This window comes from Vombatus ursinus, unplaced genomic scaffold, assembly GCF_900497805.2.
Source record: "Vombatus ursinus unplaced genomic scaffold, bare-nosed wombat genome assembly UNPS02014935.1, whole genome shotgun sequence".
Lineage (NCBI taxonomy): Eukaryota > Metazoa > Chordata > Mammalia > Diprotodontia > Vombatidae > Vombatus > Vombatus ursinus.
This window is the reverse complement of record NW_020954713.1, coordinates 4,488,172-4,502,839: the sequence shown is the minus strand read 5'-3', so window position 1 is coordinate 4,502,839 and position 14,668 is coordinate 4,488,172. Positions and strand designations below refer to the sequence as shown.

At 47.1% G+C, this 14,668-nt stretch overlaps 1 protein-coding gene across 2 annotated transcripts in view; it reads left to right on the top strand.

The window, feature by feature from the left end:
• Window positions 1–3,823, top strand: part of NOC4L (nucleolar complex associated 4 homolog) — a 10,464-nt gene extending 6,641 nt beyond the window's left edge. Inside the window, exons 10-15 of one of the 2 annotated variants that reach the window (XM_027844167.1) lie at window positions 440–500; window positions 978–1,088; window positions 2,074–2,240; window positions 2,891–2,973; window positions 3,232–3,345; window positions 3,628–3,823. In XM_027844167.1, the coding sequence (XP_027699968.1) occupies window positions 440–500; window positions 978–1,088; window positions 2,074–2,240; window positions 2,891–2,973; window positions 3,232–3,345; window positions 3,628–3,747 (656 nt within the window). In that variant the 3' untranslated portion in view covers window positions 3,748–3,823. Of the gene's footprint in view, window positions 1–439; window positions 501–977; window positions 1,089–2,073; window positions 2,241–2,479; window positions 2,618–2,890; window positions 2,974–3,231; window positions 3,346–3,627 lie in introns of those variants that run through there. The other variant, XM_027844168.1, reaches the window with a different exon arrangement.
• The last annotated feature ends 10,845 nt before the right edge of the window (window positions 3,824–14,668 follow it).

Sequence of the window (14,668 nt, the reverse complement as noted above, 5' to 3'; positions counted from 1 at the left end):
TGGGGCAGGCTGTCTGGATGTCTGGGGCAGGCTGTCTGGTTATCTGGAGGAGGGTTGTCTGGATGTCTGGGGCAGGCTGTCTGGATGTCTGAGGGCAGGCTGTCTAGATGTCTGGGGCAGGCTGTCTGGGTGTCTGAGGGCAGGCTGGTTATCTGGGGGTGGGTCTGGATGTCTGGGGGTGGGCTGTTTGGATGTCTGAGGGAGGATTGTCTGGATGTCTGGGGGAGGGTTGTCTGGATGTCTCAGGGCAGGCTGTCTGGATGTCTGGGGCAGGCTGTCTGGATTTCTGATGGGTGTGTGTGTGTCTGGGGTTCCTGTGTCTATCTTAGGGGGAGTGATGGCTGTCTCTGGGGGAGGAAGGGAGGGCTTGGGGTCAGGGCATGGCTGTGTCTTGGTCAGAGGCTGCTGTGGCTTGATGCCCTCTGTCCGTCTCTTGCAGGTGGTGCCATAAGCCTCCTGGCCCTGCATGGGCTCTTTATTCTGATTCATCAGCATAATCTGTGAGTGGAATTGGTGAGGGGGGAGAACAAGTGATGGAGATCATAGGCCGGGGAGCTGCTCCAGCTCATTCTAAGCATGGCCTTCCCCCTTTTCTATCTGGTCACAGTTACATGTCCTCAGGCATGACCGTGCCTTCTTTTACCCCCTTGGCTCTCTCCTCAAGACGTCCATCACTGCCAGAGTCGGGCACTGGAAGCAGGGTTGAATGATTAGGGGTCCAGGGTCTGGGAGGATGGGAGATATGTCTGTGAATGGTCATTCCCCCATGAGATTGCCATCTGACGTAGGACAACCTCTCCAGGCCTCAATTTCTTCTTCTTTTCTGAAGGAGGTGGTTTTCTTTTCTGCCCGTGTGGGAGGTATTGTGAGGATCAGAGTGTGCAGTGAACTAGAAGGGGACCAGAGCCAGTTGTAAGGGGCCTGAAGCCAGGCTCACCCAGTCTCCTGAGTCTCTGATCTGTTCCTTTCCATCATAGCGAGTACCCTGACTTCTATCAGAAGCTCTACAGCCTGTTGGATCCGTCTGTTTTCCACGTGAAGTACCGAGCACGCTTTTTCCACCTGGCAGACCTGTTCTTATCTTCCTCGTGAGTATATGTCCCAGGACCCTAAGAGCATGAGAAATACCTTTTGGGCTTGGCCCTGGGACCTAGTGACACTCTCTGCTGAGCGTGCTAGGGGTATGGCATCGTCTTCTCAAACCCTGAAGGTCACTTTCCCTAGCCCGGGCAGAGCCTGGAGAGTCTGGGGAGCTCTACAGACCATTCCATGGTGGGGACCCAGAAAGGAGTGAGTGGGCATGTGCTAACTCAGTCTTGAGGACAAGAGGCCAGAGGCAGAGAGAGGTAGGGACCTAGCGTTGTCATCAGAGCTTAATGGTGGCCATGGAGAAGAAGATCCAGGGTACCTGAAGCCAGCTGTTGTGATGAGGAGATAGATTTGGGCTAGTCTTGATCCTGGCCCTGCAGCCTGTCACACGCGTCTAGGTTTGCTGGCTGCCTTAGGGGTCCGTGTCAGCCATGGAACAAAACCAAACCAGCTGGCTTGTGTAGAGGTAACCTTGTGACTCTTGGTAGGAGAAGCCATTTAGAGATGGAAGGGAGTTACTCTTCTCATTTTACAAGTGATAGGGTTGAAGTGTACAGAGTTTAGTTTGTCCAAGCAAATGGATGGGTAGCGGCCCAGCTGGACTTGGCCTAGGGCTCCTGATGATGGGCCGGGTCACACGTAGAAGTTGTGGAGACAGGGAAATCATTAATGCCAGACACGAACAAAAAAGGCTCAGGAAGAAAGAGGAAGAACCTGTATAGGTCTGTCTTATTCTAGCCAGGAGATACTGTTTTAAATTGAAAATTTTACAAATCAGACCTACGTTAAATGAACCAAATAAGTCTTGTGATGAATTCTTTTGTTACGTAAATTGCCCTTGGTTTCTGCCTTACAGCGTCTTTAGTGTATCAGTTTTTCCAGTGCACGGTGCTCCTTTTCTCATTGGAATAGGCCTCCCTGGGTTCTATAGGCAGGGGCTGGGCAGCTTCTCCCCACCGGGCCCTAACTGCATTTTTTGGACAGGCACTTACCTGCTTACTTGGTGGCTGCCTTTGCCAAGCGCCTCTGCCGCCTGTCCCTGACTGCCCCTCCAGAGGCGCTGCTCATGGTCATTCCCTTCATCTGCAACTTGCTCCGAAGACATCCTGCCTGCAAGGCCCTTATCCACCGACCCAGCGCGGAGGCCAGTGGTGAGGAGGGGAGGGTGGCCTTGGGCTTGAGCTCAGACAGACAGAGACCCTCTTCCTGCAGCTGAGGGGTGCACTTTGGGCTCAAGCCCAGTAGGGTCCTCCCCTCCTAGGATACCCCAGACAGCTGCTGCATCTCCCAGGACAAGGAGATCCTCATCCCACGGTTTGGAGGAGATCAGCAGGGAGGGCGGCAGGAAGGGCAAGGCCAGGCTTAGTGAGAAGGAAACCCTTCCTCACAGGCAAGCTTCAGATATGGCTGGATTTGAGGCTCTTCTGCCATCAACCTTCTAAGTGAAAAGCTGATGTTTTGGTAAAAGGCAAGAGGGAAGAAGGACTAAGGGCCCAAGGAGTCCATGGAGGAGAATCTGCAGCTCCTCCTGATTGGTGTGTGTGGGTGCAGACGCCTTCTCCCTCTCCTCTTTCCATCTTCCCCAGCCCACTTCCTTGTGCTCGGGGAGCAACCAGTGCTTTCGCGGCTGTCTTTGCAGAGCTCCATGCAAGGAGCCCTGAGTTGGGGAACAGGAGGCTTTAGTCCTGGCTTTGCTGTTAACTTTTCTCTGGCCACCAGCAAATCACAGTTCTTTCTGGGCCTTGTGTCCACGGTCCCTTGGAATGTAAAGTTCCTGTGATCCCTGGCTTTTTGTCCCCAGGTCTGACCGCTGACCCCTATGACATGAAGGAAAAAGACCCAGCCAAAAGTCATGCCCTGGAGAGTTGCCTGTGGGAGCTTAAGGTGAGTGGGCTCAAGCCTCTCCATTGGAAGCTGGTCCCTTTGCATCCGAGCCAGAAGGAGCAATATGCTAGGAACTGCGGGGGCAGGCCCCAGCGCCCCCTCCCCATGCCAGGGGCTGCCCGTGGAGGAAGGCCCAGTCTGTCCCATGAAACTCAGGGCTTCTTAGCGAAGGCAGAGGTGGGTGGGGAGACAGGTGAGCTGGCTGCGGTTCTGGTCGAAGGGGACACACTGACGATGCTCTAATCTGATCTTTTGAAGACTCTTCAGAGACATTATCACCCTGAGGTAGCCAGAGCGGCCCTGGCCATCAACCAGGCCCTGTCCCCTCACGAAGTCAGCATTGCCCAGCTGCTGGAGCTCTCCCCTTATGAGGTTTGTGTGTGTGGGGGGGGTGTGTGTGGGTGGGTGTGTGTGTGGGTGTGGGTGTGGGTGTGGGTTCGTGTTCCTCAGGGGAATGGAGTGCTGATGGCTCTGCTGTCAAAGTGCAGGGATGGGGAGGCTGTCAGCATACAGTGTCTGGTGACCAGAGCCGCCGCTTGTCACGCTGTCATGGGCTGGTTACTGGTTTCCTTCCTACTCAGTGTGTACAGGACTTCCCCTGAGCCTGTAACCTGACTGGCATCACCACACCTCTGCAATCTCTTTCTTCTTCAGATGTTCGAGAAGGACTTTAAGAAGGAGGAATCTGGCCTCGTGCCCCTGGAGTTCCTGCAGCCCCAGGGGCTACTTGGCCGGAGAGGTGACCTCTCTGGAGAACACTTTACCTTGGACTGACGTACTTGCCTTCACTGCAATCTCCCTTAACTTCCGCAACCTCCAGATTTGGGATTAAATATTTTTTTACAGAATAGCTTGGTGTATCTCATTTTGTAGGGAGTGTGGGGCAGATCTGGCGTGGGGTGGTGGTGTACCCTTGGCAAGGCTTAGAAGAGTCTGTGTTCACTTTTCCCTGGGGACCTTGAGATTTCTTTCTAATACATGGTTTTTACTACAAAATACCAATGTGCTGTGGAAAGGGGCATTTTCTAAGACTGAAAATAACTAGAAAGCCATAGTCAACTAGGTGGCATCCTGAAATCAGATTTGGCCTCAGACGCTTACTGGTTGTGTGACCTTGGGCAAGTCACTTCCCTCTGTCTTCCTCAGTTTCCTTGTCTATAAAAATGGGGATCATACTAGCACCTGCCTTCCAGGTTTGTTGTGAGGATCACATGAGATCGTAATCATCAAGCGCTTAGCACAGTGCCCGGCACATAGGTGCTATAGAAATGCTTGTTCCCTTTCTTTTGTAGTTTAAAATGTCCTTGGTGCTTTCTTCTTTCCCTGCCACGTTGTGCCCTAGATGAAGATTTGCTTCACTTGTCCCCCATCTGGTGCCCGGGGTGTGGCCTTGGTCACCTCTGTGACCTGAGCAGGTGGGGAAGGATCCCATTTTAATCCAGTTCCCTGCAACTTTTTCCCCTCAAAGCCTGTATGAAAATGCTTACTCAGTACAACTGGCACTGTAATCTATAAAACAAGCAGAGAAATTTTTCTGCCCGTCTGTCTCCTCTCTGTTGTTGGCTGCATTTTGGCAAAAGCAATAAATAGAAAGTTATTTTGAGGGCAAGTAGATCACCCGGCTTGTGCTGCCAGTGAGAACAAACCTAAGTGATATTTTTTGCTGTGTCTGAGACACACACACACACACTCTCTCTCTCTGTCTCTGTCTCTCTGTCTCTGTCTCTGTCTCTCTGTCTCTGCCTCTGTCTCTCTGTCTCTCTCTGTCTCTGTCTCTGTCTCTCTCTGTCTCTCTCTCTCTCTGTCTCTCTCTCCCTCCCTCCCTCCCTCTCTCTCTCTGGAAATAACCAGAAATCTAGGCCAGCCCTGCTTAGATCTCCTTCTTTCCCTAGTCTGACAACTATCTCTTGGCTAGAGGTTTGGATAATTTAGTCATTTTAACTGCCGACTTGTGTCCGACTGCATCCTGTAATGTCCCACGATTGTGGCAGGGAGGTGAGCAGATTCTTGAAGGGGTCACACTGGTGGAGCTGACTGTCACAACTCTATAACTGGGTTTCAGGCCCAGTTGGGAGAAGCTCGTCGCCCGGTTCTTTTCAGGGTGATGCTTTTCTTTTGGTCCACAGCTGCTCTCGAGAACACCATTTTCCATGCTGTGTGAGGGTTGCAGGTGGGAATTGTGCTGGAGGGAGTTAACTACATAGGCTGATCAAATTAGAGTGTTTACTTTCAGTCAGTCCTAGGTCAGCCCTGTTGCCAGCTGCCCCGAAGCCTGGTGGGCAGATGCAGAGACTGACTCATTTCAGAAATGGGTATCACGTTTGGTCTTGATGCTATACTCTGACATTCCAGTGGGTCTCTGCTCTCATCTGTTGGATATTTCCTTCAGTGCATTCATGTTTGCCCATCCCGAGCAGCTTCTGTCCATGTTCTTCACTGTTTACTACATGGAATTCACCCACCATACTGGAAGTCTTCCTTAGTATTTCTTGACGTTGCAAGGAAACCTAGCACTGGAACATTCCACCTGCCCCTCTTCTCTTCCTATCACGTATTTCCTTGATGATATCTATAATTTCTGTTCTTCAAAGTTCCTCACTGGCCTGCACACACTGACCATGGACCTGTGTGATATTCCCTTTGATTCTTTAGAGGATGTTTTCTTCTTTATCTCAACACTATTCAGATCCTATCTATATAGGGATTTTTACTGCTGTTTCAATGTCTACCTGCCCATCCCTCTGAGAGACAGCATTAGAAACCTCGGGGAATGATCTCAAGCTGCTGTTCCCTTTCTTCCTTTCCCTCCTCTTTGACTCCAGGGAAGGGTCAGCCAGTGGGGTAATGCTTCAGGCTTTCGCCACCCTGACCATAGGGTATCTCACTGTTCAGAGCGGTCTGATTCACCCGTTTCTGGGTGGAAGTTGGGGGAGGGGTGGTAACAAAGAGAGACATACCCTGAATTGAGTATTAATAAGGACATCGGCCAATCTTAGTGACTGACAAGGCCAGTGTCTAGCCTCAGAGGGCCGTCTGAAGTTTGGCTTGCTTTATGCTGAGAATTTTAAGTGCTGGGAGTTTGCAGAAGAAATGTGGTCCTGCCATCAGCATAAATCCTTGAGGGTTTTATGAAATAATTCTGGTAGTCCCCAGCTGGCTCACCATTACTTCATTGGGAAAAAAAATGAATGTCCACCTTAGATAGCAGGAGGTTGAGTAATCTTTATTCCTTTGGAAGAAATCAATTTATTACAGGCCTGCAGTGGGTATTTATAAGGCTTTGCTCTTTGGTGTCAGCAGACTTTGAAAAGTACTTAGTTTTCTGGACAAAGGAGCAGGAAGGACAAGTGACCCTGGTGCCCAAATAAAAATTTTCACCTGACTTCACATTTCTCTCAGTATCAGAAATCTCTGGAAGAGAGACTGCATAGGGGAGATGTATTAGAAAGAGCATTTGGTTTGCACTTGGTTTGGAGTTGAAATCTGGGCTCCACCATGTTGTAAGTGATCTCAGAGCAAGTCCATTAACCTCCCTGGGCCTTAGTTTTCTCATCTATGAAATGGGTATGGGGTGTGTGTGTGTGTGTGTGTGTGTGTGTGTGTGTGTGTGTGTATTTTAATTGATCTCTAAAGTCTCTACTTGCTCCAACTCCTTGTTGTTTGGTCATTTCAGTCATGTCTGACTCTTGGTGACCCCATTCGGGGTTTTCTTGGCAAAGGTATTGGAGTGGTTTGCCATTTCCTTCTCCAGCTCATTTTACAATTTTTTCTTAAACATTTGTTTTTAAAACTTTGGGTTCCAAATTTTCTCCCTTCCTCTCTCCCCACCCGCCTTCATTGAGAGGGCAAGCAACTAGACACAGGTTATACATGTGTAGCCATGCAAAACATTTCCATAGTAGTCATGTTGTGGAAAACTAACTATATTTCCCTTCATCCTGTCCCACCCCCTGTTTATTCTATTCTCTCTTTTGACCTTGTCCCTCCTCAGAAGTGTTTGCTTCTAATTACCCCCTCCCCCAATCTGCCCTCCCCTTTATCATCCCCCCACCCCCCTGCTCTCTTATCCCCTTCCCCCCTATTTTCCTGTAGGGTAAGATAGATTTCCATACCCAATTTGAGTGTGTATGGTATTCCCTCCTTAAGCCAAATTCAATGTAGCTCATTTTACAGATGAGAAAACTTAGGCAAATGAGGTTAAGTGACTTGCCCAGGGTCACCCAGCTAGTAAGGGTTTGAGGCCAGATTTGAACTCAGGTCTTCCTGATTCCAGGCATTCTACCCACTGTCCCACCTAGCTGCCCTCTGCCTACTGACTCCACTTGCCCAGAATAATGGGTCAGATGCTCAGTAATCTTCACAAGTGGTGTGTACCAAAATGTTGACCCCTTAAAAGAAAAACAAGCCAGAATTGCTCTTTGGGAGTGTTTGGGGACTCTTTGTACTAAATCACAGACATTCATTCTTTTAAGTCTTCATTAGGTAGGCAAATCCCTCATAAACTTCTGACAAGATTCAAATCCCTGCTCTAATACTTGGTGTCTGTGTGACCCGGGGGTAAGTGATAACGTCTCAGCACCTCAGTTTCCTCATCTGTAAAACAGGGGTAGTACTTACCTGCCTCACAGAGTTATGAGAAAAACTCTATGTGCTATAAAAGTGGGTCATGAAACATTAAAAGCAGTGAACTTAGGAAAGAGACCTGGGATTACTTTCTTTAAAAAAAAATTCATTTCATGTTCTTCTGAACTTAAACACCAAAAAAAAAAAAAAAAAAAAGCATTTCAGTATATAGGGTGTCCCAAAGGCCTTACTGCAGTTTTAAACTTTAATAGTTTAAAATATCATATCCAGGAAACCATGGATCTCCATGACACAGAGCCGCTTTTAAAGTATATTTAAATTTGACATATAAGTTAAATTTGACATGTAAGCTGACTTATCTATGATTCCTTCTGGCTTTTGTTCTGTTCTTTTTTTGGAGGGGGGGAAGAGGAACCCTATCACCAATCTTCCTCTCTCTCTCCTACTCCCCCCCTCAACTGAAAAAACAAACAAACACAAACAAAAACAAAACCCAAGCCCTTGTAATAAACACACAGTCAGGCAAAACAAACCCCCAGCTTAGACACATCCAAAAAATAGTCATCTCATTCTGCAGTCAATCACCCCTCTTGTCAGGAGGTAGGAATCATGCTTCTTCACTGATCTCTGTAATCACGAGTGGTCTTTTTGTTGATCAGAGTTTATTTATTTTTTTTGGATACTGGTAACGTTATTATAAGTTGTTCTCTTGGTACTGCTCCCTTCACTCTTTGTGAGTTCGTGCAAATCTTCCCAGTTTTCTCTGAAAGGTTTTGTCGTGTCTTAGGATACATTAATATTGCATTGTTATAATATACCATAATTTGTTTAGCCATTTTCCAGTTCATATGTATTGCCTTTAGCTCCCTGCTCTTCGCCAGTATAGAGCTGATACAAATACAAAACATTTTACATATATCATCTCAGTCCAGTTAATTGGTCAATCCGACAGCCATTTCTTAGTCCTCAGCCTTGTATTTCGTGCTGTACATAATTCAGTTCCAATTTATCTTCCCATTCTTATTTCACATAACTGCCCTTCCTAACACATGTAAAGTGATTTACAAATGTTCACCATTATTATTATTAACACATTTCGTATTCTAGCCTTCAGCTGGACTCTTAGGTGTTTCCCAAGCCTGCTGTTTCCTCTGTGATTCCCACAGGCTTTGCCCCAAACTTAGAATGGACTCCCTCTTCATCTCTACCTCGTCTTCCTGCAAGACCCAGCTCAGGGACCACCTCCTCTGTGGGGTCTTCCCTCATTCCCTCAGCTGAAAGTGTTCTCGCCTCCTAGAACACTTTTTCTGGGTCTTTTATTTGGCCAGATCACTCTTTTATCTTTTATTGTATTTATCTGTCTACTTGAGAGACAGCATGACCTAACAGCCTTGGGCTCTGCCTCTGCCACATACTGGCAAGTCATTTAGCTTGTAAGTAACCCAGGTAATTCACCTATGGCTATATGTTGCCCAATCCACACTGACATCAAATCCCAGGATCAGTCCCTTGGAAAAAAAATCTGTAATTCTGTGCACTCCCCCTTGTATGTGTATTCCTCAAATAGACTTCATGTTGCTTGAGGGAAGGAATTGTCTTTACATTTTCAGGGCCTAGTACAGTGAATTGCGTGCAGTAGGTGCTTTATAAATGGATGAATCTGTAAAATAGCAAGAATAATACTTGTAATCTCTATAGCAAAGGGATGTTTTGAGAACTGTGTCTAGTTAACTTTAAAGCACACTAGAAATTCAGAGCAATAATTACTGCTATTTAGCCTCCGGATTTTAGTTGGTCAAGCCTGTTGTTGGAGATCGGTTGGGCCGACAGGTCAAACCCGATGCTTTCCTGACCACTAACTTACCCCTCACATGGGGACATTAGTAATAATAATAATAGCTAGCATTTGTAATAATTACAGCAATATTAATATAGTTAATAATACAATAGTTAATATAAATAATAATAGTATTTAAGTTACTTAACCACTGCCTGATTCAGTTTCCTCATCTGTAAAATGGGGATAATAAGAGCACCTCCCTCACAAGGTTGGTGGAAAGACCAAATGAGATAATAATTGTAAAGCGTTTAGTACAGTGCCAAGTACACAACAAGTGTTTTAAGGTTTGCAAAGCACTTTACCAATGTCTCTTTTGGTCTTTCCAACAGCCTTGTGAGGCAGGTGCTATTATCCTCATTTTTCAGATGAGGAAACTGAGGCAGAGAATGGTTAAGTGTATTTCTCTGTCTACTTGAGAGACAGCATGACCTAACGCTTAGCCTTGGGCTCTAACCCTGCCTCTGTCACATACTGGCAAGTCATCTAGCTTGTAAGTGACCCAGGTAATTCACCTATAGCTCGGTATCACACAGCTACTCAGTGTTTGAAACAGGATTTGACACCAAATCAAATGATGCCGGCGGAAGTGAGCATGTCAGGAAGAGAGGGCAGGGAAGGGAAAGGCTAACATTAGGGTGTGCCCCGGCTGCCCAGTGCCAAGCCCTGGATTGCCCGGCTGGGAAGGGCAGTTCCAACGTTCTTTCCCTCTCAACTCCCGAGCTGCTCCTCAGGGTGCCTCTACTCCCCCATTCTCTGGTTGTCTTTCTACCCTTCCCTCACTGCTAGCTCAGGCAGGTGACCTGGGTCTAGCCACAGAGAGGCTCAGAGTCCCCTCCCTCTCTCCCTCCATTGAGGTGGGGGCTTTGCTAACACCAGCTGGGCCCCTTGGGTCTCTCTGGGGAAACAGGTCGTGGGGAATGTCTGGAGAGTCAGCTGAAGGAGGGTGGGGCTAGAGAGTTGGGAGGGATGCGTGGGGTCCTGCCCCATTCCCACAATAATAAAGCTTGCTTCTTTTAAGCATGGAGTCATGAGTGGCCAGAGCCAGCAGAGGTCAGTGTGTATTCTTTGCTGGAAAATGGGATGGAACCTGAGGTAGTGTTCCCCTCCTCATACGCCCCCTAAGATGGAGGAAATCAGCAAAACAAAAGAAAACAAAAAAAACAAACCACACTGGATTTCAAGAGGGTTTTCCTAAGAGAGGAAACACGCCCAAGCAGGAATGCTTGGAGGGCCAATCTACTGCTTTGGTATTTGATTTGACTCCTTTCCCCAAAACAAGAGCAGAGATTTACAAGGGACTTCAGAAGTCATCTGGTCTGGCCCCTTTAGTTTGGAGGTGAGGAAACGGATGCTCACAGGTAAGGTGACACCTACCTGTGTCAGATTTGCTCTAAGGGCCTCTGACCTCACATCCACTCTCCTTTCCAAAATCTCCTTAAGGTTTTTGTTGTTCAGTCATTTTTCCACTGTCTGACTCTCCGTGACACTATTTGGGGTTTTCTTGGCAAAGATACTGGAGTGGTTTGCGATTTCCTTCTCCAGCTCATTTGGAGGAAACTGAAGCAAACAGGGCTAACTGACTTGCCCAAGGTCACACAGCTAGTAAGTCTCTGAGGCTGGATTTGAACACAGGAAGATGAGCTGCTCACTCCCGGCCTGGCATTCTATCATCTATCTGTGCTACCTACCCGCTCCCTCCTTAAGTTTACTTAGGCTCACAGCTTAAGGTTGGGAGGGACCGCAGAGATCATTCTAGTCCAACCTTTTCATTTTATGCAAGGGTGTAATTGAGGTCTGGAGACTCTCTGCCCCACTCTGGTATTAACTTCCTAGCCCAGGAGCTGAAGGGAGGGCCCAGAACTCTGGGTCTTGGAGCCAGAGCAGGGACAGGGGGGGAGTCTGGAACTCAGGAGTGAAATCTCACTGAAGGCTCTTTCTGCACTGACCCCGAGCCTCAGGACAGGAGAGGAGAGGGTCATCTCCTTGATTCCTTACATCCTCTTTTTATCACCTTTGCAGCAAGTGCAGTTATTATAGCAAAATTAGAATTACTACGCCGAATAAAACTCTAGATTAAGTTGGAACGATGGTAAATTTGTCTTAATGGCTGTGAGGGGGGAGCTGGGCAGGGAAGCCCGCGCCTGCCACGAGCGCGGGGCTGGCGATAAAACTTGTTGATCCGCCGTGTAGTTTTACGGATGCTGCTTTATATGAGGAACTATAATTTTATTGTAGCTGAGGCAGTTCAGACCTCCATTGGTGTGGTCGCCTCACTGCGTGAGTCAAACTGGGGAACTGGCGCTCTCAGGTAACTTGGGGAGGCTGCAACCATAGCCTGAGGGAGTCAGAGAAGGGTGCTGGGGGGCCAAGAATGGGAATCAGCTGTAGGATGTTGCTGGTGTGAATTGATCTTCAGGGTGGGCTGCTCTTTGGGGCAGTGCGGTATGGAGGATTAAGTGCCGAACTTAGAGTCTGGAAGATTTTGGTACCCGTTCTACCTCAGACACTTACTAGCTGGGTGACTCTGGAATTCGATAAACATTTAGTAAGTACCTACTATGTGCCGGGCCCTGTGCTTTAAATATTGGAGATACAGATGAAAAAGAGACAGTCCTGCCCTCAAGGAGCTTACAATCTAGGGGGAGAAGACAATGCACAAATGCTAAAAGGCAGGGGCGGCCACCAGGGGGCATCTGGCACCAGGGCGTAGTGTTTCATGGAGACCAAGCCAACATGAGATCCAAGTCCAGAGCTGCTGATGGAAAAAGGAGCGTTCAAATCACTTTTTGTGCCTCTGTCTCCTCATCTATAAAATGAAGGGGCTGGACTTGATGGGCTCTAAGGGCTTTTCCAGCTCTAAGTCTATGATACTATGCCCAGGTCTTGCCCTTCTGTCCACTGCTGCTTTGTGCCCCAAAATGGCATAAGGAGAAGCTGGAAAGGGGTGGGAGAGGCAAAGGGATCGAAGGAATTTGGAGCTCATCTAATCCAGCTCTTCCGCTCCAGCCAAAGTGGCCTTCTTCCTCTTCTTCCCATGTGATGCCATCTATCCCATCTCTATGCCTTTTCACCTGCTGTCCCCCCGCCTAAGACACACTGCCTCCTCATCTCCACATCTTGGAATGATTGTTTTCTTCAGGACGTATTTCAAATTCCACCTTCACGAAGCCTTTCCTGATTCCCCCATCGAGTTGTACCTCTAGCCCCCAAATTACCTTGTCTTTATTTTCTGTATCCTTTGTACATACTTATATGTGCACATGTGGTTTCAAGGTCCACCTCTTACATGAAGCCTTTCTGGATCCCCCCAGTGCTAGTGTCCTTCTTCCCAAACTGTCTTGTATTGATTTCCTTTAGACAAGTATTCTGTAAGTCCTGACTAAGAAAGAGTTACCAAAGTCTTGACCGAGACTTTTGGGGCATCCTGTATTTATTCTGTACGTACTTACATGTGTATTTGTTGTTTCGCCTGGTAGAATGTAAGCTCCCTGAGAGTAAGGATTATTTCATTCTTTGTTTTTGTACCCCCCAGTGCCCAGCACTGTGTCTGGCACATAGTGGGAGCTTAATGGATGCTTGTCAATTGGTTGATTGATTGGGAGCCAGCAGTGGCCACAGTGATACAGTTGTTCAGTGGAAAGACCAGTGACTCTGGATTTCGAGGACTTAGTGCTTTGTAAACCTTAAAGTGCTATCTAAGCATTAGCTATCACCACTACTACCATTGCCATCCTCAACATCATCACCATCATCATCATCATCATCATCATCATCATCATCACCATCATCATCATCATCACCACCATCATCATCATCATCATCATCACCATCATCCTCAACATCATCATCATCATCACCATCATCATCATCATCACCATCATCATCATCACCATCATCCTCAACATCATCATCATCATCATCATCATCATCATCACCATCATCATTAAATCCCACCTGTGACACTACATGAGTGATGTTGGGCCTTGGCTTCCTCATACGTAAAGTGAGAGGGTTGAACTAGATGACTCTTGAGGTACCTTCTAGCTCTCAGGGTAGGATCCCATGATCACAGTAGAGTGATCCAGCCTTTCCTTAAAAACCTTCAATGAGATGACCCCATCTATTGGCAGCCCAAGAAATTTTTCCCACCATCAATTCCTGAATTGGCTAGTTTGTAAGACTCTCCTCCCTCTTCCCCCTCCAAATTGCTATTAGTTCTACTCTCTGAAGCCAAACAGAACAAGAGTAGCCCACCTTCCTCCTGTCATCCTTTCAAGTATTGAAGATGGCTGTCTTATCCCTGATGAGCTTTCTTCAAGTTAAATATCCCTTGTTCCTTTAACCAGTTCTCATATAGCATGAACTGGAGCTCCTACACCATCTTGGTTATCCTTCTCTGGCTTTCTGTCCAGCTTATGGTCTTTCCAAAATGTTATGCCCAGAACACAACAAGGTACTCCTGATGTGATCTAACTGGGGCAGACCATGGTGTCGTTATCTCCTCCTTATACCTGGATGCTATATCTCAATGTAGAATTAGCTCCTATTCATCCCTATGTGAATATTCCTTCTTAGGTCTAACTTGAATCCCTGGTAATGAATGAGTGTGTTTCCTTAGAGCTGATTTCATTGATGAGGGATGGCTTTTATTGGAATTCCCCTTAGTTCTTGGAGCTTTCTTATTCTGGAACTTCTCTTTCCCTTTGTGGCTTCCTTCTTGCATTGTTGAATTCCTCCATTTTGGGGATGGGCTCATCCTTTCTTCTTCTCCTGGCTATGCTTTGGACTCTCTGAATGTCACCACCATGTGTTTCTCTCCCATTCCCAAGCCTTTTCAGATCCCTTTCATTAGAATGTAAGCCTCCTGAAGGCAGGGACTGTGGGGTTTTATTTTTATTTTTATTTTTTTTTTTGCCTTTCTCTGTATCCACAGCACTTAATCCAGTGCCTGCCCGATATCCAATGCTTGTTGCCTGCCATAGGACAATGCTATCTATCAGCTATCAAGGGCTGAGCAGGAGTCATATGGACAAGAGGCCACATGATTAATATCCAATGAGGACTAATGGCAGTATTTTGTAGCTAGTCTAGAGGGCTTTCTTTGTACATCATATACACTTAATAATTACCTGTTGAATGGAATCTAGTTCTTTCTTAGGCTCTTTCTAAGATTATGGCTTTAGAGGTAAAAGTGACTTCAGATGGTATGTAGTTGAATGCTTGCTGAATTGCACTGAAATACCTGTATGACAAGTGCCATACTCAGTTTCC